The sequence below is a fragment of the Dendrobates tinctorius genome, unplaced genomic scaffold, assembly GCF_039654945.1.
Source record: "Dendrobates tinctorius isolate UK_male_01 unplaced genomic scaffold, ASM3965494v1 ptg000019l, whole genome shotgun sequence".
Classification (NCBI taxonomy): Eukaryota; Metazoa; Chordata; class Amphibia; order Anura; family Dendrobatidae; genus Dendrobates; species Dendrobates tinctorius.
In genome coordinates, this window is record NW_027361687.1 from 68666712 (window position 1) to 68692963 (window position 26252).

A 26252-nucleotide genomic window follows, 5' to 3' on the forward strand; every position below is an offset into this window, starting at 1 on the left:
GGTGGGATCAAAAAACGATAATCCCACCAACTCTGCATTCAAATACCACAAATGGTTCGAAAATTTGGTCAGGGCTATTTCTGCAATGTTGTTGTCACATTCTTTATAGTCTAACAGACTATGCAAAATACCTAAATCTTAAAATACCTCAATTTGGATTTTTTCAAACTTTGAGCGACGAGCGGCACGGGTTAACGTCGTTTGATCGAGCTCAAATTTTGGCTCTCTCAATATCTGGAAAGGGGAATCGTTTGGTGGGGTCCAGACGGACAAAATTCCGACATCGATTTTTTGCGGTCACCCTAGTGTACACAGTGACTGCACCATCAGAATAGTGAGTGCAGCTCTGGAGTTTCCCTGCTCCTTGCCTCCTGCAGTTCTTGGTTGGATGCTCCACATTTTGCAGTACACAGCAGATCCGACCAGTCGATGGCAGAATATGGCCGAGGTGAGGGAAGTTCTCTCCTCTGCCATAATCTGTATGCACTTGGAGGGAACGCTCCCCCCTTATTAATGCTATGGCTGCCGGCTGCTTCCCCTCTGATGTCCTGTAACTGTGAATGCATGACGTGTTTAACCCTATGCGAGCTGCATGTCTTGCTCTGCATCGTCACAGAGCAGGGGAAGCTCATCAGCCACACTAATCGCAGTAACGTGGCAGCAGGTAATTGCATGTATTAACCTGGGGGCTCATGTAATATTTTTTTAAAGGGGATGTCCATATTGGTTGCTATGCTTCATTGGGGAATATACAGGTGGGGAGCACAGAGAACCAAGCACATTCATGCACTATATAGACCACCCATTCATCATTACCCCCCAGTTATAGATTTATTGTTAACTTAGAGGTTTTTGGGGGGGATGGAAAAAAATGTGCTTCTTAACCTTTTGTAACCAGGTGACGATGGGTTTGTGCTGTAGTAAATCCCCTTACAATTAAGTAGGGATCCCCTTACAATTAAGTAGGGATCCCCTATCCACCACCCCATATCTGCAGACAGGGGGCGCCGTCATTGCACATTTGGTCCGTTAAGCATCACCATCTGAACTAATCCATCTCTCCGCTGCGGATATTAAACGCATGCCCCCCTCATCCTGCAGTAACCCCCCCTCCCTCCCAAGTCCGTGCACGCTCACTGGTCCATCGTCGGTGTCCTTGCCGCCCTCTTTATTTGTGCAGTCACAGACATTTTCCATTCATGCTGCTGATGCATCTGGCCAACATCTCACCGCCATGTTTTACCGCCCGCCATGTTCCATCCATCCATCCGCCCGCAGGAGAAAAATAAGAGTATTTCCAGAAATAAGGGGTCCTTTGTCAGTTCTACAATTTGGGGGCGGCCTCTGTATTGGGGGTCATTTTATGCTGGATCATGCACAGTTGGAAACGAGCAGATGATGACGCTGCCCTATAATACGGTCCTAGACTTTTTAGCGCCGTCCCTATTTATTAACCTGTCCCTCCTTTACTCCCTCACATGGAAAGGCCTGAGAAAGAAGAACCTGTCTCCAGGGGCAGTGGAGACCGACGTCCGAGGAATCACCGGGGTGGACTTATTTGGGACCACCGATGCTGTGGTCAAGCACGTTCTGGAGGTTTGTGAATCAATAGACCCCTGATCTCATCCAGGATCCCTCACCGCCGCCTGTCACCACTAGCAAGGGTAATATATAAAACGCAGCTGATTTCTTCCAGAAACAGCGCCGCACCTATCCACAGGATCTGAGCGGTATCAAATCTCTATAGAAGAAAATGGGCTGCAGTACTTCACATAGCCTGTGGACAAGTAGGGAGCTCTACTTCACAGGATCCACTAAATTTTCATGAATTTTGTTAATCCGGCATAGGAATATTTTATTGCATGCTGGACTATGAGAATTTCTGAAAATAGATTTGCCAGATTAATTGACATTTATTGCTTGTTATGAAATGGTGATGTAATGATTATTGGGCGTGACTCCTCCCTCCCCGTGGTCACGTGATCATGGATATCTTGGCACCCATGCCTGGTACTTCAGTTTTGCTCCCTCTACCTGATGGATCAGAGTTGCAGTACTAGGGACAGCCAGGACTGTATGTATGGCACTGTGCCGGAATAAAAAAAAAAAGCTGCGCCACTCGCATCCACGATCCTAGATGCATATCTGAAAGAAATCAAAATACAGGGATGTGTATGGGTTGTCATTTTCTTTTCTCATCCTCATAGGGACATGACCGTGGGGTTAACTGGGCAGCTTTCCATCCCACCATGCCTTTAATTGTGTCTGGTGCAGATGATCGCCAAGTCAAAATCTGGAGGATGAATGGTAAGTTGGGGTGGACATCAGATTCTTTACCCTTCTGTAAGGGTCACATGCTCGATGTCTGTTACGATGGTCTGCAGTTTGGTCGCCACCAGTGGATATCTCCTTATTAGGCCGGGATCACACTACCGTGTGTGATGCGAGAAACTCGCAAAAGTGTCTCGCATCATCACCCGGTGCTGCCGCCCGCACTCAGGACCGGAGCTCTCACGCTCCGGTCCGAGTGCTGGCGGCAGCCCTGGGTGATGATGCGAGAGACTCGCGTGAGTTTCTCGCATCACACATGGTAGTGTGATCCCAGCCTTAGTCAGATTGTCAGCAGTGTAGCTACCACCAGTGGAGAGCTCCTTATTACTCCGATTGTCATCAGTATGCCCATCACCAGAGGAGAGGTTTTTATTACTCAGATGGGCAGCAGTGTAGCCACCACCAGAGGAAAGGTCCTTATTACTCAGATGGTCAGCAGTATGGCCACCACAAGAGGAGAGCTGCTAATTAGTCGGATATCTGCAGTATGGCTACCACCAGAAGAGAGCTCCTTATTACTCAGATGGTCAGCAATATGGCCACCACCAGTGGAGAGCTCCCTATTACTCGGATAATCTGCAGTATTACCACCACCAGAGGAGAGCTCCTTATTACTTAGATGGTTTGCAGTATAGCCACCACCAATGGGAGAGCGCCTTATTATTTAGATGGTCAGCAGTATGGCCACCACCAGAGGAGAGCTCCTTATGATCACCAGTATGGCCACGACAAGAGGAATGCTTATTAATCAGATTGTCTGCAGTATGGCCACCATCAGTGGGAGCTCCTTATTACTCAGATGGTCAACAGTATGGCCACAACCAGTGGAGAGCTCCCTATTGTTTAGATGGTCTGCAGTATGGCCACCACCAGTGGAGAGCTCTCTATTACTTAGATGGTCTGCAGTATGGCCACCTCCAGTGGAGAGATCCTTATTATTCTTGTGGTCTGCAGTATGGCCGTAACCAACGGACAGCTCCTTATTACTCAGATGGTTAGCAGTATGGCCACTACCAGTGGGAGAGCTCCTTATTATTAAGGTGGTCTGCAGTATGGCCACCACCAGAGCAGAGCTCCTTATTATTGAGATGGTCAGCAGTATTGCCACCACTAGAGTAGAGCTCCTTATTATTCTTGTCGTCTGCAGTATGGCCACGACCAGTCAACAGCACCTTATTACTCTACCAGTGGAGAGCACCTTATTACTCTGGTGGTCTGCAGTATGGTCACCACCAGTGGAGAGTTCCCCTTAGAGTCAGCACCAATATATCTTGTCTGTATACACACGTGCATTGCTGGTTCTGTGGGGTGGATATAAATGGACTCACCTTTGTCTATCTCTGTTTTCCAGAATATGCTGTGCCCACTACAGGCCAGTTTTCAGTAGACATGACTAGAGGTGTCAGAACTCATGCCTTCTGCGCCCCGTGTAGCATGTGTGTGGGTACAGAACGTTGTAGTTTTACTGATCCCCCACCCCTTGTTATCTGCAGCAACTAAAGAGCTGCCATTTTCAGACTGCCCCTCCCTCTGGGAACCGATCAACAGCTGTAGCCTAGAGTCGCACCCAAACAATCAAGCTTAGAGAAGACTTCATTCAGCTGTCTCGTCTAAAACTTCTGCCCTCTGGGGCATCCCCCTATAAAGACGCCTTTGGTTACAGTCAGCCGGGGACAGTAACACTACAGACGCCCTGTTTGATGCAGTGGTATAATATATTAGGCGCTTGTCCCCTCCCCTCCCTCTTTCCTGCTTTTATGCCGTGTGTGAGATCTGCATTGACAGGTTGTCGCTCAGCTTAGAACTATAACTCCCAGCATGCTCTGCTAGTTCCTGCATAACAAAATGTCTGTAAGATGTGTAGTCATTAAGAAGGTTAGTGCCTAATAATGCAGAATGAGTGCAGCTCTGGCGTATAATACAGGATGTAACTCGGGATCAGTAATGTAATGTATATACTCAGTGACTGCACCAGCAGACTAGTGAGTGCAGCTCTGGGCTATAATACAGGATGTAACTCAGGATCAGTAATGTACTGTATGTACACAGTGTCTGCACCAGCAGAATAGTGAGTGCAGCTCTGGCGTATAATACAGGATGTAACTCGGGATCAGTAATGTAATGTATATACTCAGTGACTGCACCAGCAGAATAGTGAGTGCAGCTCTGGGCTATAATACAGGATGTAACTCAGGATCAGTAATGTACTGTATGTACACAGTGACTGCACCAGCAGAATAGTGAGTGCAGCTCTGGAGTATAATACAGGATGTAACTCAGGATCAGTACGGGATCAGTAATGTATGTACACAGTGACTGCACCAGCAGAATGGTGAGTACAGCTCTGGGGTATAATACAGGATGTAACTCAGGATCAGTAATGTATGTACACAGTGACTGCACCAGCAGAATAGTGAGTGCGGCTCTGGGGTATAATACAAGATGTAACTCAGGATCAGTAATGTATACACACAGTGACTTCACCAGCAGAATAGTGAGTGCAGCTCAGGGGTATAATACAGGATGTAACTCAGGATCAGTACAGGATCAGTAATGTAATGTATGTACACAGTGACTGCACCAGCAGAATAGTGAGTGCAGCTCTGGAGTATAATACAGGATGTAACTCAGGATCAGTACGGGATCAGTAATGTATGTACACAGTGACTGCACCAGCAGAATGGTGAGTACAGCTCTGGGGTATAATACAGGATGTAACTCAGGATCAGTAATGTATGTACACAGTGACTGCACCAGCAGAATAGTGAGTGCAGCTCTGGGCTATAATACAGGATGTAACTCAGGATCAGTACAGGATCAGTAATGTATGTACACAGTGACTGCACCAGCAGAATAGTGAGTGCAGCTCTGGGCTATAATACAGGATGTAACTCAGGATCAGTACAGGATCAGTAATGTATGTACACAGTGACTGCACCAGCAGAATAGTGAGTGCGGCTCTGGGGTATAATACAAGATGTAACTCAGGATCAGTAATGTATACACACAGTGACTTCACCAGCAGAATAGTGAGTGCAGCTCAGGGGTATAATACAGGATGTAACTCAGGATCAGTGTAACTCAGGATCAGTAATGTATGTACACAGTGACTGCACCAGCAGAATAGTGAGCGCAGCTCTGGGGTATAATACAGGAAGTAACTCAGGATCAATAATGTAATGTATGTACACAGTGACTGCACCAGCAGAATAGTGAGTGCAGCTCTGGGGTATAATACAGGTTGTAACACAGGATCAGTAATGTATGTACACAGTGACTGCACCAGCAGAATAGTGAGTGCAGCTCTGGGGTATAATACAGGATGTAACTCAGGATCAGTAATGTAATGTATGTACACAATGACTATACCAGCACATTAGTGATTGCAGCTCTGGGGTATAATACACCAGATCAGTAATGTAATGGTTTGTTTGGATTGAGGATTTTTAGGATAGATCTTCTCTCTATCTGGAATTCGCATAAGGTTTTTGCAGAACATTAGATCTTGGAGTTGTTCGGTTTTATCTGCCATTTCTTTGATTCCTTTGTCTTGGTTTGATGCAGAATCTAAGGCCTGGGAGGTGGACACGTGCCGAGGACATTACAACAACGTCTCCTGTGCTGTCTTCCATCCTCGTCAGGAGTTGATCCTCAGTAACTCCGAGGATAAAAGCATCCGTGTCTGGGACATGTCCAAGAGGTGAGCAGCAGCCTGTCCTTCCGTAGTCCGCTCGGCTGCCACAGGTTTATTCTCTCTGTAGATTCATTTCTGAATACAGATTATTTTATTTATTCCGTTTCAACACAGAACCGGAGTCCAAACCTTCCGCAGAGATCACGACCGCTTCTGGGTCCTGGCCGCTCACCCCAACCTTAACCTCTTTGCAGCAGGTAAGATATTTTTTTTTGCTTTCTCTCACCCCATCGCCACCCTGGTTTTGAAGCAACCGTATGATAAGATGGCTTATGATTGCTTATTTGTATCTGTTCCCGCCAGGACACGATGGAGGAATGATCGTATTTAAGCTGGAGAGAGAGCGTCCCGCCTACGCTGTGCACGGTAACATCTTGTACTATGTGAAGGACCGCTTCCTGAGACAGCTGGACTTCAACAGCTCGAAGGACGTGGCCGTGATGCAGCTCCGGAGGTGAGATACACCTGGAAATGTTCACATCAATCCCTTTACGTTACCTGCGGCATCATCGCCCACCTATTATATGTCTACGATTCTCTCTGTTGTGTTCTCTCTACAGCGGCTCCAAGTTCCCGGTGTTCAATATGTCTTACAACCCTGCGGAGAACGCCGTCCTGCTGTGCACGGTAAGGAGCTGATGGTGTATAGTGTACGGTCATGGTTTGTTTCTCCCTTCATTGGGGGACACAGGTTACCATGGGTGTATGCTGCTGTCGCTAGGAGGCTGACACTATGCAAATAAGAAAGTTAGCTCCTCCCCAGCAGTATACACCTACCGACAGGCACAAATTACTTAAATTTTTGCTTAGTGTCTGTAGGAGGCGGACCTGGATCTAACACCAGATCCGCAGTGTCTTTTCCTTTACAGGTTTTGTGTGTGTTTATTAATCATTTCACCTTTGCTTTTCAGATACAGCTCGTTAGGTAACAGGGTGCAGATTTCTCACCCAGTTTTCCCACATTTAAGCGACCAAGAGAGCAGTGTGGTATAACCCACATCGCCCATTCTCGGACCCACTGGCACGACTTTGTCCCCTGTCCCCCCTTTGGGGTGTTTCAGGGTGACTCTCGGTGGCCAGTCCTTGCCTATTCCTCTCCTCACCCCTCTCCTCGGAGAGGGCTGAGAGGAAGACGGTGGTCCCCCTTGTTCCTAAGGGGTTGACGCCGTGTTCTGCACCGTCTGGAGACAGTGCGGGAAGGAGGATCTTCTCTCCCAGGACCCTCTCCATCCCAAGGGCTCCTGATGTGATCCTCAGCTATGAAGAGGAGCCGTATTCAAGAAGCAAGGTAGTATACCCCCGCCTCCCTCTCCGCTGCAACACTCACCGCTATAGGCCCAGCAGCTCCTGTGCTCCCCTTCTACCCAGGACCGGATTTCAAGATTCATGCAATTTTTTTTCTTACACAGCGCGCACCGTCCGACATTTTTCAGCTGTCTTCTTCATCCGGCTGTTCTCATTAAGCCACGCCCCCAAACCCCACCCCCGATGTTCAACCTGTCAGCGGGCTCCGCTCCTTGCCGCACACGCCCTCAGCATGGCACGGCAATTTTCCCCTGCGCGTCCTCAGTCCCGGCCACGCCCCTCCGCTGGCCTCAACCAATGGGAGTGGCGCTTTCGTTTTTTGCCAGTGCCGGATGCACCAACCGGCCTGCGCGTCGGTACCGGCGCTGGTGTTGGGCACATAAAAGGCTGGTCACGCCCTCACAGGCGAGCCAGCCTCTTTCTCGTTCTTCGGCCGGGCACGCCCCCCTTTTCTGCGCGCACGGCCTGACAGGCGAATGACAGGGAGTCTCTGACTTTCCTCAGGACGATAACCCCGCTCTCCTCAGCGCGTCTCACAGTCAAAGGACAGGGTCCATCTTCCACGTGCTCCTGCAGCGTCTGTGCCACATGGGGGTCACAGCTTCCTGCACTTCTGCAGCGTCCATCAGTGATCCGGCGGGGAACATGGCTACCTGCGCTGCTGCATCGCTGGGTGTCTGGTAGCCTCTGCATTTTCCACTCCCCTGGCCATTTTTCTTACTCTTAGCTCCCTTCAGCAGTATCGCCTCCATAGCATACTGCTGCAGTCTTCACATAGGCTCTACCTATGCCCAACTCTGCAGGGGCCTCTGGCTATATCCCTACGGTAATTCACAATGCTTGTGCCCGCTGTAAGTGAAAGTGGGCTTCAGGGCAGCCGTCTCCCTTCTGTCCATCCTGCAGTCCTTCCACCATGTCTGCCCCTCAGGAGACCTCTAATGCCCGGGATGAGAGCGCACACCAACACCCCCCCCCCACACACAGTGGGCTGTTGCCATGTCCTAGTCGGTCTCAGGTCTGACCGTTGCCATGTCTTAGTCGGTTTCAGACCTCACCAAAATATCACAGTCCCTGATACAGGTCCTAGAACGTATGCCGCATCTCACTGCCGCCATCAGTGCTCACACGGTGATTCGCACGCACCTGACCACGACCTTCGCAGGGACAGATCAGGAGAAAGGTCTAGGAAGCGGACTCGGTCTAGCTCCTCTTCTTATTCGACAGCACCAAGGGTGCCCCTCTCTGCCGTTCCCCCTCCTTGGAGGTGGACGTCAGGTCAGATGTAGCCTCTCTGTCAGAGTCTGACTCTGATGCAGATCAGACCTCTGGAACACAGGACATGGTAGATAGCTTTATTTTGGCTATTGTTCAAACCCTCAAAATAACAGAGGAAAATGCTACTGCTCAGGACCAATCTGTTTCATTCAAACGGGTAAAATGTCCTTCCAAACTTTTTCCCAATCACAACGAGTTTGAGGTCACTACCTCTAGACACTGGGAACAACATCCCGGCAAACGCTTCCCGGGAAGAAAACGACTAGACATCTTTAGCCCTTTTAGTTCAGACCTTGTCAGCAAATGGTCTGAATCTCCTAAGGTGGACCCACTGGTTTCACGCTTGGCATCCCACACAGTCCTGTCCCGATGCGACGTCTCTCAAGGATGCTACGGACAGACAGATTGAGACTCTAGCCAAATCAGCCTTTGAGGCGTCAGGCGCTTCTTTCTGCCCAAACTTTGCCTACACATGGGTGGCGAAAGCAATATCTGCCTGGGCCAAGATACTTCGTCGAGGCATTGTGGCTGCAGCTCCCACAGAAGAGCTAGCAGATTTGGCAGACCAAATTGCCCATGTGGGTAAATACGTGCTGAATGCCTCCCTGGATGCTGCTGTTTGCTCAGCAAGAGCAAACAGCAATATTATTGCTATTCGCCGCATCCTTTGGTTGAAGGCATGGAACGCAGATCCAACTTCCAAAATATCTCTCACTAGCCCTACCGTTCCAGAGCTCCAGGCTCTTTGGGGCCAAGCTAGACCAGATCATTTCGGATGCCACCGGAGGCAAAAGTACTTCTCTGCCCCAATCCAGGCCAAGACGCCTCTTCAACAGAAAGGGCCCCCAGCCTTTTCAGCTCTTTCGACCTTTCTCTTCCTCAGGTGGATCCTCCCAGCAGGACCATTCTTTCGCACAAGGGGAAAGAAGGAAACCTTCCTTCAAACCTACCCCTCGCTGAAGGTCTAGGAGCCTCCCCTCTAAGCCCTCCGGTTCTCGCGGCTACAGATTTTCCTCAAAATGACGCGTCACCCCCCACCTGGGAATCTTTCCAGGGTGGGAGGCAGGCTTCTTTTCAAGGAGACTTGGTTGGCGGCAGTCGACAACGCCTGGGTCAGGGAGATTGTCACATCAGGCTACAAGATAGAATTTTCTTAACCCCAAAAGGATGTTTCTTCCTCTTTCGTCCACCAAAACAGCCCTCTCATGGCCCAGGGCTTTCCCAGACTGTCTATTCCCTCCTAAGCTCCGGAGTAATCGAACCCGTTCCTTGGCACGAAGGGTTTTCTGGGTTTTATTCAAACCTGTTTGTAGTCCCAAAAAAGGACGGTTCCCTTCCCTTTGCCCGATCTTGGACCTCAAGCAGTTGAATCGCCACCTTCGGGTTCGCCACTTTGAAATGGAGTCCTTGCGCTCTGTGATCGCCTCCATGGAGCCAGGGGAATATTTTTTGCTCTGTGGACATTCAGGATGCTAATTTGCACGTTCCTATTTGTGTGCAGCATCAGAGGTTCCTCCGGATTGCCATACAGGAGTACCATTACCAGTTCACGGCTCTTCCATTCTGTCTGGCGTCCGCCCCCAGGGTCTTCACGAAGATCATGGCGACGATCATGGCCATCCTTCATTCAAAGGGGATTCTTATAATCCCTTACCTCGACGATCTCCTGGTCAAGGGCCCATCTCGTCGAGACTGCGATCACAGCCTCCAGATCACTCTGGACATGCTGTGCCGTCTCGGCTGGATAATCAACAAAGAGAAGTCGACCCTGATCCCAACTCAGCTTCTTGTTTTCCTGGGCATGGAATTCGACACCATCCAAGCTCGAGTCTCCTTCCAAAGGAGAAATTTTCGTCCCTCCGGCAGGGGATACACCCTCTCCAGCTGCCCCTCCTGTCTGCCTGGGACAAGACAATGATTTCCCTAGACAAGACCGGTGCTTCTGCCTCCCAAGGTGAGGCAATCCCTAACCTGGTGGACGCTTTCCAACTCTGTCCTAAGTGGGAGATCCTTCCTTCCTGTTTGATGGCAAGTCATCACCACCAATGCCAGTCTCCTGGGTTGGGGAACACAAACAGAGAGTACAGAATGACAATTGTGCCGAAATATCCTGCAGTAAAACATATACCAGTAGTCAGCAAGTGCTGATAAAAAGATGGTAACAAATACAGGGTATTTAGTCGATACATTTTTTTGCAAAAAAATGTATACCAAGCTGCTCCACCGCGTCAAGGTAACCCCTATTGAAGCAGTCCCTATCTAATGTTTTTAAAACCTGAACATGTGAACAGATAGGCGCTTCGTTCCTGGTATGGGCACGTGGTGTAAGCCAGCTCATTATGTGCATTGAGGGACACAGCATCCTTCCTTAATGTTGTACCGTGTTGGCCAATGTGCCGTTGTTTGGTTGGTACATAGGTTGAGTTCTTATAGTTGCTCCTACTACTGCTTTTGCACCAACTGAGGTAATTCATGCCTGTCGGTAGGTGTATACTGCCGGGGAGGAGCTAACTTTTTCTTATTTGCATAGTGTCGGCCTCCTAGCGACAGCAGTATACACCCATGGTAACCTGTGTCCCCCCCAATGAAGGCTCCAAGATAGAGATTTTACGGTAAGTACCAAAAATCCCTCTCTTTTCTATGTCATGGCGTAAAGATGGTGGAGGGTATCACATGTATCAGGCATTTCAGCGGATAAACAGCATTGATCTGAGCCAGCTCTTATCTCTAATATTAGAGGGTTCTTCTGGCTGTAGGACACAGCCAGCACCTGCTTACATGAAGTGTACTATTATGTCCCCGGAGAGGGGAGGTAGCGGGGACCCTTAGAGCTCCCTCTCTCCTAGATGCCGGGCATATGTACCCCGTGCAGTGCCCTGATAGTTTGCCTACATTTCAATGTTTTATTAATGCTATGTGTACTGTGTGTTGCTCTTTTATTCTATGCCCTTGTATTGTATATACAGCTCTTGCAAAATTTAAGATACCACTGCAAAATTTTCAGGTTGTCTGATTTTTCTCTTTATAGGTATATTTTTGAGTAAAATATAAATTGCTCTTTTATTCTATAAACTACTGACATGTCTTTGAATTTCCAAGCAATAAATTTTGTATTTATTTTCAGAAAATGAGAAATGGTCAAAATAACAAAAAAAATGCAGTGCTTGCAGACCTCAAATAATGCTAAGAAAACAAGTTCATAATCATTTAGAAACAACCATACTAATGTTCTACCTCAGGAAGAGTTCAGAAATCAATATTTTGTGGAATAACCATGATTTTTAATCACAGCTTCCATGCGCCTTAGCATGCTTTCCACCAGACTTTCTCACTGCTTTTGGGTGACCTTATGCCACTCCTGGTGCAAAAACATAAGCAGTTCTTCTTTGTTTGATGGCTTTTGACTATCCATCTTCCTCCTGATTACATTCCAGAGGGTTTCAATGGGGTTTAGGTCTGGAGATTGGGCTGGCCATGATGTGGTGGTCCTTCATCCACACATTGACCTAGCTGTGTGGCATGGTGCATTGTCCTGCTGGAAAAAACAGTCCTCAGAGATGGGGAACATTGCCTGAGCAGAAGGAATGAACTGTTTTTCCTGGATAACCTTGAATGCGGCTTGATTCATACGTCCTTTGCAAAGATTAACCTGCCCAATTCCAGCTTTGCTGAAGCATTCCCAGATCATCACCGATCCTCCAACAAATTTCACAGTGGGTGCAGGACACTGTGGCTTGTACGCCTCTCCAGGTCTCCGTCTTACCATTAGATGACCAGGTGTTGGGCAAAGCTGAAAATTAAACTCATCAGAGAAGATTACCTTACTCCAGTCCTCTATGGTCCAATCCTTTTGGTCTTTGGCCAACTTCAGCCTGGCTCTCCTTTGCTTCTCATTGATGAAAGGCTTTTTTTCTAGCTTTAGATTACTTGAGCCCTGCCTGTTACGAACTGTTGAGCCTGTTACGAACTTCACCCCAGCTGCCATTTGCCATTTCATTTGTAGGTCACATTCGAATAAGATTCAATCAAAAAAGGAAGCACACTGTAGCGCCATAACATGCAAATATGAAAAATGAATTGCATTACTGCATTAGAAATATGAAAAATTGAGAAAGTTTAGCTCATAAAATGGCCAATTTTATGTGTACCTGGAAGCCACGGCAAGGCATTTCTAGGAAAACGAGAAATGCCTTACCGTGGCTTCCAGGTACACAAAATTTCTTGGAAAACGAGAAATGCCTTACCGTGGCTTCCAGGTACACACAAAATTGGCCATTTTATGCGCTAAACTTTCTCAATTTTTCATACTTCTAATGCAGTAATGCAATTCATTTTTCATATTTCACGTTTGCATGTTATGACGTTAGTGTGCTTCCTTTTTTGTTTGAATGTATATGAGTTGGTGACTCTAGGTTAAGCACCTGTTCACACTATGCTTATGCTTGGATGTGACGGTCAGTTTTTGAAATCTACATTCGAATAAGATGACGGTCATCCCTTTCAGTGGAGAGTCGTTTTCGCCCTCTGCCGGTCTGTAGCTTTGTTGTCCCCAATGTCTGCTGCTTGACCTTGTTGTAATGATGGACTGCCATCTTATTAATTTTAAGGATGGAGGCAACATGACGCTCACTGTATCCCTCTGCTAGTAAAGCCAGAATTGAGCCCTTCTTTTCCTCACTCAAGACTTTTAAACTCCTTTGGCATGGTTAAAAGTTATTTTTTCATTCCTATTACTTTTGGGATATTACTAGCACTTGTTTTGCCATCCGGCTTGTCCTATTGCAAGAGGATTGTGAACTCCACAGCAGGGTTTTTTAATACTTTCCTTAATTAAGTAGAATGAGGTGTACGCTGGTTGGAATTCAACTGACATTGGAATGGAATGGCTGTCAGACATGTAGAGAAGCTGATTTTTTTAAAAACTGCATTGATCTATCAATTTTTGCCAGAGCTGTATTGTGTTGTAATGAGTGTGTTTACATTGGGGATAGCAGGAGTTAATCTTGTAGGCTCTTGTTGGGCGGCACGGTGGCTCAGTGGTTAGCGCTGTAGCCTTGCAGCGCTGGAGTCCTGGGTTCGAATCCCACCAAGGACAACATCTGCAAGGAGTTTGTATGTTCTCCCCGTGTTTGCGTGGGTTTCCTCCGGGCACTCCGGTTTCCTCCCACATTCCAAAGACATACTGATAGGAAATTTAGATTGTGAGCCTTCAGGGACAGCGATGCTAATGTGTGCAAAACTGTAAAGCGCTGCGGAATTTGTTAGCGCTATATAAAAATAAAGATTATTATTTATTAGGCTGGGTCAGCAGCCTCAAAGGAACAGGAAGTCCCTGTTCCCCAGTCAGTGCCCGGGCAGGCTTGCCTGTGGCAGGACGCTCCTACAGCCAGGACCAGAAGGTTCCCCGGACGCCAGGGAAAAGCTGCTGCAGACCCTTGCTTCCATCTTCCAGACAGTGTAGATGTACTGTGGGACCGTCATCAGAAAGACTGTTGTGGCTCTCCAGTTCGGCAGGGAGCCACGGATACTGACTGGCCTCAAATAGTTGCAGAGACAGAGCAGGAGGCATTATTTCATGTACAGTAAAGTTTTCCCTGTTGAAGCAGAACTGTGCTTGTCGTGTTTTTTTCCTGGATCCTCATTCCCAGTGGCTGCAGTGAATGTGGAAAAAAGGTAACTGACTGTGCTGTAGTATTGGGGAACCGTACCTTTCTTTTTCATGTGCAAGGGGGTCGGGGTGCTTATGGACTGTTGCTTTAAGAGACTCTGTCATGACTACCACTCCGTGCCACCTTGTTACAACAGCACATGGGGCCAATAGTAATTTTAGAATATTCTCTGTTGTCCTCTCTGAGTCTTTCTGGCTATTTTGGGGGCGAAAGACAAGTGATTATTATTTTTTTTTGTTTTCTATTTGGACAGAGGGCCAGTAACCTGGAGAACAGCACGTACGACCTGTATACAATCCCCAGAGACTCCGACTCCCAGAATCCTGATGGTAAGAGACAAGAAAATCATGTTCTTATAACTTTAAAGGAGTAAATCGAGGTGTCTTTGGAAGGTAAATGCATTTCTGAGCTGGATGTTGGTGGAAACAGTCAGCAAGCTGTTCCTTAGCCGCTTAGAAAATCTATTATAGTTAGAAGCAATACAGATTTGTGCCAAGTGTGTTACTACACTTCACAGAATGCAGCTCTGGAGTATAGTGAAGACTGTAACTCCTCTTCTCATGCACCTTCAGTCCCTGCCACTCATATTTTAGGCTTGCCGTGCGGTACGTAATTCCCTATCTCCACCTCTCTCCACAGCCCCAGAAGGAAAGCGCTCCTCCGGACTGACCGCAGTGTGGGTGGCTCGCAATCGGTTTGCAGTCCTGGATCGCATGCATTCAGTGAGTGGCGTGGCTTTACCTGCACCATTTCTCTGGCCTCAGCCGCCTCGCTGACCGTCGCTCCTCCTTCTCCCATGCAGATCCTCATCAAGAACCTAAAGAACGAAATCACCAAGAAGGTTCAGGTGCCAAACTGCGATGAGATTTTTTACTCTGGAACTGGGAACCTGCTCCTCCGAGACGCCGACTCTATCACCTTGTTTGATGTGCAGCAGAAAAGGTAACAACTCGAGGGCAGACCCATCATGGGACTGGCCAACCGAGACCCTCGGCTAATTGGTGATTTAGCCAGAGTCCACTGCTGGGTCTGTGCATGATAAACTTTCTCTCTACACACAGAACTCTAGCATCTGTGAAGATCTCCAAAGTGAAATATGTGATTTGGTCGTCGGACATGTCTCACGTGGCTCTCCTGGCCAAACATGGTGAGTTCCCTACAGTTTCTCGCATATAGTACTGCCTGGGCATCAGGGTACACTCCTGGCTGTTTTTTCCCCACTCAATGCCCGTCTATCCACAGCCATAATGATCTGCAACAGGAAACTGGATTCTCTGTGTAACATCCACGAGAACATTCGGGTGAAGAGCGGAGCATGGGACGAGAGCGGAGTGTTCATCTACACTACCAGCAACCACATCAAATACGCCCTCACCACAGGGTATGTACGGGGAGGGGAACAATAATATGTTATGTTCAAGTACCTTACCCTTCGTCCACATGAGCATTACATGCGTGTATGGGGGGTCGGTCTCATCACTCACTTTGCCCACTGTTTTTGTCACTTCAGAGACTATGGCATCATCCGAACCCTCGATCTGCCCATTTATATAACACGAGTGAAGGGTAACAGCGTTTACTGTCTGGACCGGGAGTGCCGCCCGCGGGTTCTCACCATCGACCCAACAGAATTTAAGTTCAAGTTGGCCCTGATTAACAGGAAATATGATGAGGTAGATTCAAGCTGGCATGGTTCCCATCTTTTCTTCTGGTCAGGGAGTGGCCGCCCTCTTAGGTCTGGGGACAGGCCACCCTCTTTGGCCTTCGGTCTGGAGATTGGCCCCCCTCTATGGCCTTCAGTCTGGGGATAGGTCTCCCTCTTTGGCCTCCTTGCCATATTTTTTTAGGATTAGTCTCCCAGATCTTTTGCAGTTTTGTGTAAAATTGACCTCTGGGGGTTATACACGATGTCTAATTAACCCTCTCCTCGTAGGTCCTACATATGGTGAGGAATGCCAAGCTGGTCGGCCAGTCTATCATTGCCTACTTGCAGAAGAAAGGCTACCCGGAGGTGGCTCTGCACTTTGTGAAAGATGAGAAGACCAGGTTCAGTTTGGCTTTGGAGTGCGGTAATATTGAGGTAATGGACTACCCATGGGCTTTCCTTCCTCCTCCCCTCATAACTTGGTCCTGCCATTGCCTCAGCCATTGGGCTACCGCTTGAGAGCAGTTTGCGTATAGAGATGCCATTTGATAAAGAAGGTCCTGGCGGGGCTCTACTGAAACTTTTGACGTCACATGACCCCTTATTTTTTTCTTTTTCTCACCAGATCGCCCTTGAAGCTGCCAAGGCCTTAGATGATAAGCACTGCTGGGAGAAACTGGGTGAAGTGGCTTTGCTGCAGGGCAACCATCAGATTGTAGAGATGTGCTACCAGCGCACCAAGAATTTCGACAAGCTCTCCTTCCTCTACCTGATCACCGGGAACCTGGAGAAACTGCGCAAGATGATGAAGATTGGTTAGTTAGACACACCCCGGCACACGCCCAGTCCGGTAGCGTTAATGCGGCAGCTAATACCCCATCTCCTTCCACTTTTAGCTGAGATCCGTAAAGATTTCAGTGGCCAGTACCAGAATGCTTTATACCTGGGGGACGTGGAGGAGAGAGTGAAGATTCTCAAGAACTGTGGACAGAGTAAGTGCCCTGCCATTGGGCAGGCGATTCCCTAACCCTCCACCATTTATTCACTACTAGTCTCATCATTTGCACAGAATCTCTGGCCTACCTTACTGCCGCCACCCATGGAATCACCGAGGAGGAAGAAAACCTACGAGAAACATTCGACCCTGAGAAAGAAACTGTAAGATGGTGACCTGCAGGCGGGACCCTCAATAACTGGGCATTTATGGGGCACACACCTGACACTTATTATATTTTTAATAACATTTTTTAATTAGGCAGAATTATTTTGACTAATGTTTGCTTTCAGATTCCTGAGGTGGATCCCGATGCCAAGCTGCTTCTGCCCCCTCCTCCGGTGATGCCACTGGACACTAACTGGCCTCTGCTCACCATGTCCAAAGGCTTTTTTGAAGGATCCATATCCAATAAGGGTAAGTAGTCTTGTAGATGTGAGATGTTAATCTGAAGGAACTCTCTCCTTCCTGCCCAAAATTTCAATACAGCATGATTGACCATTTAACCCATTCACTACGTATATGCACTGTGCGTGCGAAGTGTATATATCCGGCCCTGCTATCTCTGGTCACCATTCTGCATTGCGGTGTGACCGATTTAACATATCTGTTGTCTGACAGCATGCCAAACCTGCATGCCACCGGGGGTGGCTGTACCGCCCTCCGCATCTGAATGGTCACAATCAGTCAATCGTAAATTTTTGAAAAAAAAAAACCAATTTGCCACACTGTCTCTTGATGGCATCAATCACAGCAGTCACAATGGATGAGGCTATCGTCTCCGCTGATTAACCCTTTTGGTGCTGAATAGTCAAACTATTGTTGAGCCAAACAGTGCCAAAGGGATCCATCTAAAATAGCGATCACCGCTCTGCACGCTATCTTTTCATCAGATCTGGCGTGCAGAGCAGTTGTGTAGATCTTCTGGCTACCCAAGAGACAGAGTAATCATTGGTGACCAGTGCGATCCTCCTGCGATCGTGATGTGACCTACTTGTGATTGCAGCAGTTCCCAAATCCCTGTTCCAGCTCCCCCACCACTCTCAATTTGATTTTATTTGCACTTTTGTCGTGTGTGCAGCGTCCTGCGCCGAGCATTCATGTTCCTTCTGTGGCTGCAATTCTCTGGTCTGTATTGCTGCTGATCAGACTAGGCCAAGTGACTTTTTTACATTTTTTAGTTAAAGCAATGGATGTCACACTGTTATTGACGTCCGATTTTCTTTTGCATAAAAAACGGCACCAAGGCCATAAATTTTGTGAACTCACTACAATTTTTTTATACAAACTTTATTTCCACTGATTTTTCTTTTCATTTTTTTTTTCTTCTAAAATTTGGACACTACCTGCCTAATACGAGGACCAGGTACGGAATTACACTGTACAAGCTGTGTGAGAGTACCTCAGGGTGCACCCACAGATTTAAGCTATGTGCACACGATGCATTTTTTTATGCGTTTCAGCACGTGCGGAAATGCTCCAAAAACGCAATGGAATACTAAAGCAAGGTAATGCAATGACAATCCTAAAGTGTTGTGCACATGATCAGTAAATTTCTGTCCGTATTTGCAGCATTTTATTTTCTCCAGCATGTCAATTCTTTATACCTACAAGAAACGTAGAGTTCAAAGTCCAAAACTGTAGAAACATATAAACAAGCTGTATTACAAAAGTAATAACAATGACTCTCATGATAAAAAGTGAAAGGAAATAAATGGCGCACCGTGTCAAAAGATATCCATTGCCCAAAGTTCATTGTTCAAAGTTCTCCCCACATATCTAGATAAGTTCCTTGGGGGGTCTAGTTTCCAAAATGGTGTCATTTGTGGGGGTTTCCCCTGTTTAGCCACATCAGGGGCACTCCAAATGCGATATGGCGTCAAGGCAATTCTGCGTTGAAAGAGTCAAACGGTGCTCCTTCCCTTCCAAGCTCTGCCATGCGCCCAAACAGTGGTTTACCCCCACAAATGGGATATCGACGTACTCAGAACAAATTGCACAATAACTTTTGGGGTCCTGTTTCCCTTGGGGAAAATAAAAATTGGGGGTGAAAAGATTATTTTTGTGGAAAAAATTATTTTTTAATTGTACAGCTGTACGTTATAAACTTCTGTGAAGCCCTTGGGGGTTCAAAGTTTTCACCACTTATCTAGATAAGTTCCTTGGGGGGTCGAGTTTCGAAAATGGAGTCACTTGTGGGGGCTCTCCAAACGTGACATGGCGTCCAATCTCAATTCCAGCCAATTTTGCGTTGAAAAAGTCAAACGGTGCTCCTTCCCTTTCGCGCTCTGCCATGCGCCAAAACAGTGGTTCCCCCAACATATAAGGTATTAGCGTACTCAGGACAAATTACACAATAACCTTTGAGGTCCAATTTCTCCTGTTACCCTTGGTAAAATAAAAAAAAATGGATCTGAACTAATTTTTTTGTGAAAAAGTTAAATGTTCATTTTTTAAAAAAAAAAAACATTCAAAAAATTCCTGTGAAGCACCTGAAGGGTTAATAAACTTCTTGAATGTGGTTGTGAGTACCGTCAGGGGTGCAGTTTTTATAATGGTGTCACTTTTGGGTATTTTCTATCTTATAGACCCCTCAAAGTGACTGCAAATGTGATGTGGTCCCTAAAAAATAAAATGGTGTTGTAAAAATGAGATCGCTGGTCAAATTTTAACCCTTATAACTTCCTAACAAAAAAAAATTTTGGTTCCAAAATTGTGCTGATGTAAAGTAAACATGTGGGAAATGTAATTTATTAAGTATTTTATGTGACATATCTCTATGATTTAAGGGCATAAAAAGTCAAAGTTGAAAAATTGAGAAATTTTCGCCAAAATTTCCATTTTCTTCACAAATAAACGCAAGTTATAATGAATTTTTACCACTAACACGAAGTACAATATGTCACGAGAAAACAATGTCAGAATCATCGGGATCCATGGGAGCGTTCCAGAGTTATTACCCCATAAAGGGACAGTGGTCAGAATTGTAAGAATTGTCCCGTCATTAACGTGCAAACCAACCTTGGGAGTAAAGGGGTTAAGCTATTAAAGATCAATATAAGATTCTATAATATTAAGCTAGCAAAGATTAACATAAGATTAAGATTTCTGTAACATCACCACTATCATGAAATACAATGTCACGAGAAAACAGTCTCAGAATCAGTGGGTTATTTAGAAACATTGCAGAGTTATCTCCTAAAATGACACTGGTCAGAACTGTAAAATTTGGCCTCATCCTGAAAGTGCAAACAGGCTGGAGGGTGAATAGGTTAAAGGGGTGGGCATTATTTTATTTTTTTTATTAATTTTTGGTTATGATGTCCCATCCTTGCAACACCTGATACCCCCTCCGGCCGGTATTTCTCGGATGTTGCCGAAGCACAGCAGTTATGTCGTTTCTAAAGTGGCGCTGGCCGGATACTGCAAGTCTCTTTAAGATTATGCCACTTGGTTGCAGGATTAAGTCTCCTGCTCCATCTGTCTGCCCCCTACAGCGTATCACAGCCTCTGTCCTCCCTTTGCTGGCGATCTGACATTCAGTGCATTCTTACGTACTGGATCGAAGCTTCGGCGCCACCGCTGGACATGGCAGAGCTGCTGTGTCCAAACAGGCTCATTGGAAATCTATGTATTACTAATGTCAGGACAGGGTGACGTTAACCATTATAACTGGGAATACTTTGGTTTTTTTCCCAAAAATGCCATTAATTTATGAGAGGTTTCACTTTTTCTCCTTCCAGCTAAGGGAGCAATGGCCGCCGACATGGACGTGGACACGGTGGGAGGAGAAGGCTGGGGAGAAGATGCTGAGCTGGCGTTAGATGAAGGTGAAGGCGTCAGCCTCGATTACCCTCAGTCCCCTTCTCTTCTAAGCATATAAACCCAATAGCCATGGCGTTCATTTCAGATGGCTTCATGGATGCGGGAGAAACATTCGGAGATGAGACCCCCAGTAAAGGACAGGAAGAAGGAGGTGGCTGGGATGTGGAAGAGGACCTGGACCTTCCTCCTGAGCTGGTGAGTACACCTGAGATAGTCAGGTGGCAACGAAGATTTATCTTCTGCCTTTTCCTTTTAAATTTGGCCCTTTGCTCTCAGGATGTTCCCGCTGGTGGCTCAGGCTCGGGAGAAGACGGCTTCTTCGTGCCACCAACCAAGGGCAGTAGTCCAGCACAGGTAAGATGTCATTCCCTCTACACGGACGTGTTGTGAAGCAGGATAGGATGTAGATGTTCATTATGTTCTGGTCATTTATTTGTCCTGCAGTCTTGGTGCAACAACTCTCAGCTTCCAGTGGATCACGTCTTGGCCGGATCGTTTGAGACCGCAATGCGAGTAAGTTAACCATAAGCCTCCGACATGGGTTCAGTGCCAGCTGTGTGCTCATACAGACCCACTTTGACCATCTTTTGCTCTCCTCAGATTCTCTATGACCAAGTGGGGGTGGTGAACTTTGGCGCCTATAAACAGCATTTCCTGCACACCTTCTCCAGAGGTCGTAGCACTTATCAGGCACTGCCGGGGCTCCCAGCGATGTACGGTTATCCCCAAAGGAACTGGTAAGGACACATTCCTGATCAAGAATGAACAGAATTCAGTTTCTTGAAAAGCTGTACAGTTAACCCCTTAATGACCAGAACTTTTTTTAGTTTTCGTTTTTCGCTCCCCTTCTTCCCAGAGCTATAACTTTTTTATCTTTCTGTTAAAATGGCTATGTGAGGGCTATTTTTTTGTGGGACGAGTTGTACTTTTGAACGATACCATTGGTTTTACCATGTTGTGTAACATAAAATGGAAAAAATTCCAAGTGCGGTGAAATTGAAAAAAAGTGCAATCCCACACTTGTTTTTTGTATGGCTTTTTTGCTAGGTTCAATAAATGCTAAAAGTGACCTGCCATTATGATTCTCCAGGTCATTACGAGTTCAAAGACCACAAACATATATAGGTTCTTTTTTCTATCTAAGTGGTGAAAAAAAGTTCCAAAATTTGCTAAAAAAAAACAAAAAAAATTGCGCCATTTTTCGAGATCTTGGGTTGGGTGAGGGCTTATTTTTTGCGTCCCGAGCTGACGTTTTTAAGGGTACCATTTATATGCAAATACAATCTTTTGATCACCCGTTATTACATTTTAATGCAATGTCATGGCGACCAAAAAATAAAAATTTACAGAAAATTCAAAAATAAAATAAAAACGGTGGGGTCTGATGCTAGACCCAAGTGCCTCCCACAGGCACTAAGCAAGAACTGGGGAATTCCCAGCCAGCGAGAGAGGGTGTATACTGCAGGGGAGGAGTTATATTTTTTCCTTGTTTACTTAGTGTCGTCCTAGTGGCAAGCAGCATAACACCCACTGTCTGTGCCCCCCAATGAGGCGTGGGAGAAAACATAAAAGTTCAAATTACCCCCCATTCAAAAAAAAAAAAAATTAAAGATACAAAAATATTTGGAATTGCCGTGTTAAGAATCACCCGATCGATCAATAAAAAAAAGGATTGACCTGATCACTAAAAGGCGTAGCAAGAAAAAAAAATAAAAATGCCAGAATTATGTTTTTTTAATTAACGGAGTGAAGGGGCGACGGTTCCTTTCTATTGCCCGCTCTCCCCCGAACCAACAACAGGCAAGCACGCGGAGTATACCTCCCCGTACACTTTGCTGCGACGACTGGGGCTGAATCCTCTGACGATGGTTCCTTTACGGTCCCGGTACCCCTCACGGATACGAGGGCGAACGCACGGATAAGATTTGACCAGCGCTTTCGGATGCCCTGAATCAGCCCCATAGCTCACCGTCCCCCTGTCCATAGGGTGGACCGATTGAGCAATACCCCTGTAACAACCTCTCCGGCACTGCTACATCGCCCGGGAGCTTTTTTACCTCAGGATCGGAGATGGGATGAAACATGCAGGCTCCTAGACAGCGCAGACGGAGCGAGCACCGGATTGGAGGTATGGGGTCAGGTCCTGGCCCTGGGAGAAGCGCTGACCGAGTCTCAGCGGCATACCGGCGCTCCGTCGCGGCTCCCCCCTTCACCCGGCGCTCGACACGGGTAGGCCCAAAAATTTAGTCCCCCGGCTTTTCGGCCCACTAGGCCGCAATTTACATAGCGCCGCCCACTGTTAGCACCGCTGCCCACGTCTATGGCGCCTGTTGCTCTGTACGAGAGGCGACCTGCTAGTCTCGGGGGCCATGTCCTTAACCCCTTCTCTGCTCCTTGGGCTCTGTGACAGCTGCGGGGGTGCGCGCACGGATGGCCAACACCTGGTGACGCTACAGGGCCACCGATATTCCTCCCAGGGACACAGCGTCAGGACCTGCGGGTAAACTGCATCTGCTCTCAGAGAAAAGCTTAACCCCTTCGCTGCACATTCCCTGCAGCTGCAGCCCAGGCTCTGCTTGTAGCCCTTTCACAGGCACTATGTCTCAGTCTAGGTAAGCAAAAAAGGGGGCTAATAAGAAGCGCACTGCGTTCTTTATCGCTGGTACCTATTGCAAGACTACCTTGCCTAGTACTCAGACTAATCTGCTATGCACGGATTACGACCCGGCTTGTGCTAAGACGCCATCCGCTGCAAGGTGCTCCCTGCGTTTAGTCCCCCTGAGTGGGCTGCGTCCTTGTCACGGTCTGTGCAGTCACTGACCAAGGCTATAGATTCCTCCGGGAATCCTCTTTAAGTCAGAACGCGTCTTTACCGCCCGAGGAGGACCTTTGCGACGGCCGGGAACCGTCCGCCAGCAGGGGCCGTGCTCGTTCAAGGGATTCTCAGGTCTCTAGAAAGCGGACCCATGACGCGTCCCCTAGTCACGCTCGCGATTCAGCATCGGTGAGTTCTGTCTCTCGCTCTCCCTCTCCTAATGTTCGCAGAGAACATGTCTCTAAATTTGAGTCTGACATGTCAGTCCCTCAGAATTCCCCAAATGTCCATGAATCGCTTGATTCTCTGACAGTCAGTCAACAAGTTTCTGACGTTGGACGAGGAAAATATTCCCGCTCCGGATCACGTTATCTCCTTTAAGAAGAATAAACGTGTACGCAGGGTATTTGCCAGCCATCCGGAGTTGAAGGACATTGTCTAGAAACGTAGGAACTGACAACATAAGCGGTTCACAGGACAAAAGCCTATCGAGGCTAAATACCCCTTTACTCCAGATCTAATGAAGGATTGGTTACAGTCCCCTTCGGTGGATCCTCCCTTATTGTGTCTTGCTCCTAAAACGCTTTGATCCGTTTCTGAGGGCTCTTCAGTCAGAAACCCCTCCGATTGTCAAATTGGCTACCTCGCCAGTTCAGTTTTTTGAGCTTCAGGAGCGGCTTTTTTCCCATCTTTCGCGGCGACTTGAGTGGCTAAGGCAATGGCCACTTGGGCAGAGGTCTTAAGGTAGCAATCCTCCGGAGACAACCAGTGTCGCCAAGATAATTCACGCAGGGGACTTTGCAGTAGACGCCTCTTTAGATGCCGCTAATTGCGCTGCTAAGGCAACCGCTAATGCAGTCTCCATCAGAAGAGCCCTATGGCAGATTCCACCTCCAGAGACTTATCTGCCGTATCAAACTGATCGCCTGTTTGGACAAGAAACTAGACCAGCTCATTTCTGACACTTCTGGGGGGAAGAGTAGGTTTCTTCCCCAACAAGGGGCTGCCCGGCCGTTTTCGGAATTAACAGCCGACTCGTTTTTCAACCTTTTTCGCAACAGCTCCAGCTGGTCCTCCACATCCTTCTCTTCCGTATCAGGGAGGTCGCCGCGTGAAGACAGAGGTTCCCAGGTCTCTCACAGACCTAACCGCTCTTGGAAACCCAGGCCGACAGCATCTGGATCTAGGGAAACAGATCCCATAGATCCTCTACTCAATGACTTGTTGTGGTATCCGGCAGACACCGACAAAGTAGGCGGCTGTCTGCTGTCATTCAGTCACAGCCTTCCTTCGGGGCCGTTCATGCGCCGCAAAGGGACGGAGTCATCCTTCCGGTCCTTCAAGACGAATGGTTCAGCGTTTGTTTTTTTTTTTTTTTGTTTTTTTTTTTATTCAAACCTTTCTTTGTGGTTCCAATGAAGGAAGGAACGATGCAATCCATACTGGACTTCAAGCTGCTAAATCAGTTTGTCAAAGTACGGCGATTCCGAATGGAATTCCTCCGATCGGTGTCGCCTCCATGCAAAAGGGAGAGTCCCTATCATCCAGCAGTTCCTGCGTTTTGCAATTCGAGAAGAACACTTCTAGTTCGTTGCCTTGCCCTTCGGTCTCGCCACCGCCCCCAGGGTCTATACCAAGGCCATGGCGGCTGTCATGGCCATTCTCCACGCTCAGAGAGTGGTGGTACTGCCGTATCTGGACGACCTGCTGATCAAGGGTCCATCCCTTCCAGCCTGCGAGAAATCCGTGGATATCACAGTAAATACACTTTCTCACCTGGGTCGGAAGATAAACTTTGAAAAGTCTTCCCCATTCCTTTTTGGAATTGATCTTGGACTCTTCCCGCGAGTTGCTCATTCTCACTCCAGAAAGGGCCCGAGCCTTACAACCAGGGCTGTGGAGTCGGTAAGCCAAACCTGCGACTCCGACTCCTCAATTTCCCTTACACCGACTCCACGACTCTGAATCCCACGTATATTGCATACATTTATGTGAAAAATTTATTGTAGTACAATGTGAACATCAGACATTTAATCATTTTTATGATACAATAATCAAGATATTTAGAACATAATATATATTTATTGGAATTCAACTTTAGAACACAAACTGTAATTGTAAATATGTAATACACTAAGTAATATCGATTTACATATATATATTGTATGTGTGTGTGTGTGTGTATATATATATATATATATGTGTGTGTGTGTGTGTGTGTGTGTGTGTGTGTGTGTGTGTGTGTGTATATATATATATATATATATAATGTGTGTATGTGTGTGTGTATATATATATATATATATATATATATATATATATATGTATATGTGTGTATATATGTATATATATATATATATATATATATATATATAATCACACTGTGTATTAAACTATGTAAGTGGCAAAAAAGTTTTCAACAAAAACATACTAAATAACATTTGTGCAGTCTATGAATTTGTTCTAAGAAATAGAATTTCCTCCATCAGATCCTCCTTCATAGATGACCTCAAATCTGACCTAATAATTTTAAGGCCAGAGAACAACCTCTCTACACTAGCCGTAACCACATGGGCAACATCTCTTAACAATATCCGGGTATAAATTAATTGCCTCATGCACAGTCAGTTTTGATGAACAGTTGAATTTTTGTATTTGACAGCAAGTGAAACATTTTGCTGAAATATGGTCAATCTGCT

General features: G+C 46.8%; 1 protein-coding gene across 1 annotated transcript in view; it reads left to right on the forward strand.

Moving 5' to 3' along the window:
- Nucleotides 1-26252, forward strand: part of COPA (COPI coat complex subunit alpha) — a 48514-nt gene that overhangs the window by 13434 nt on the left and 8828 nt on the right. Inside the window, exons 7-28 of the mRNA XM_073567185.1 lie at nucleotides 1487-1596; nucleotides 2208-2307; nucleotides 5896-6031; nucleotides 6140-6222; nucleotides 6329-6479; nucleotides 6586-6652; nucleotides 14528-14603; nucleotides 14914-14996; nucleotides 15077-15216; nucleotides 15336-15421; nucleotides 15517-15655; nucleotides 15785-15947; nucleotides 16208-16354; nucleotides 16545-16734; nucleotides 16816-16911; nucleotides 16989-17077; nucleotides 17207-17330; nucleotides 20657-20743; nucleotides 20824-20933; nucleotides 21015-21092; nucleotides 21183-21251; nucleotides 21339-21475. Coding sequence (XP_073423286.1) covers nucleotides 1487-1596; nucleotides 2208-2307; nucleotides 5896-6031; nucleotides 6140-6222; nucleotides 6329-6479; nucleotides 6586-6652; nucleotides 14528-14603; nucleotides 14914-14996; nucleotides 15077-15216; nucleotides 15336-15421; nucleotides 15517-15655; nucleotides 15785-15947; nucleotides 16208-16354; nucleotides 16545-16734; nucleotides 16816-16911; nucleotides 16989-17077; nucleotides 17207-17330; nucleotides 20657-20743; nucleotides 20824-20933; nucleotides 21015-21092; nucleotides 21183-21251; nucleotides 21339-21475 — 2461 coding nt within the window. The remainder of the gene's footprint in view (nucleotides 1-1486; nucleotides 1597-2207; nucleotides 2308-5895; nucleotides 6032-6139; nucleotides 6223-6328; nucleotides 6480-6585; nucleotides 6653-14527; nucleotides 14604-14913; nucleotides 14997-15076; nucleotides 15217-15335; nucleotides 15422-15516; nucleotides 15656-15784; nucleotides 15948-16207; nucleotides 16355-16544; nucleotides 16735-16815; nucleotides 16912-16988; nucleotides 17078-17206; nucleotides 17331-20656; nucleotides 20744-20823; nucleotides 20934-21014; nucleotides 21093-21182; nucleotides 21252-21338; nucleotides 21476-26252) is intronic.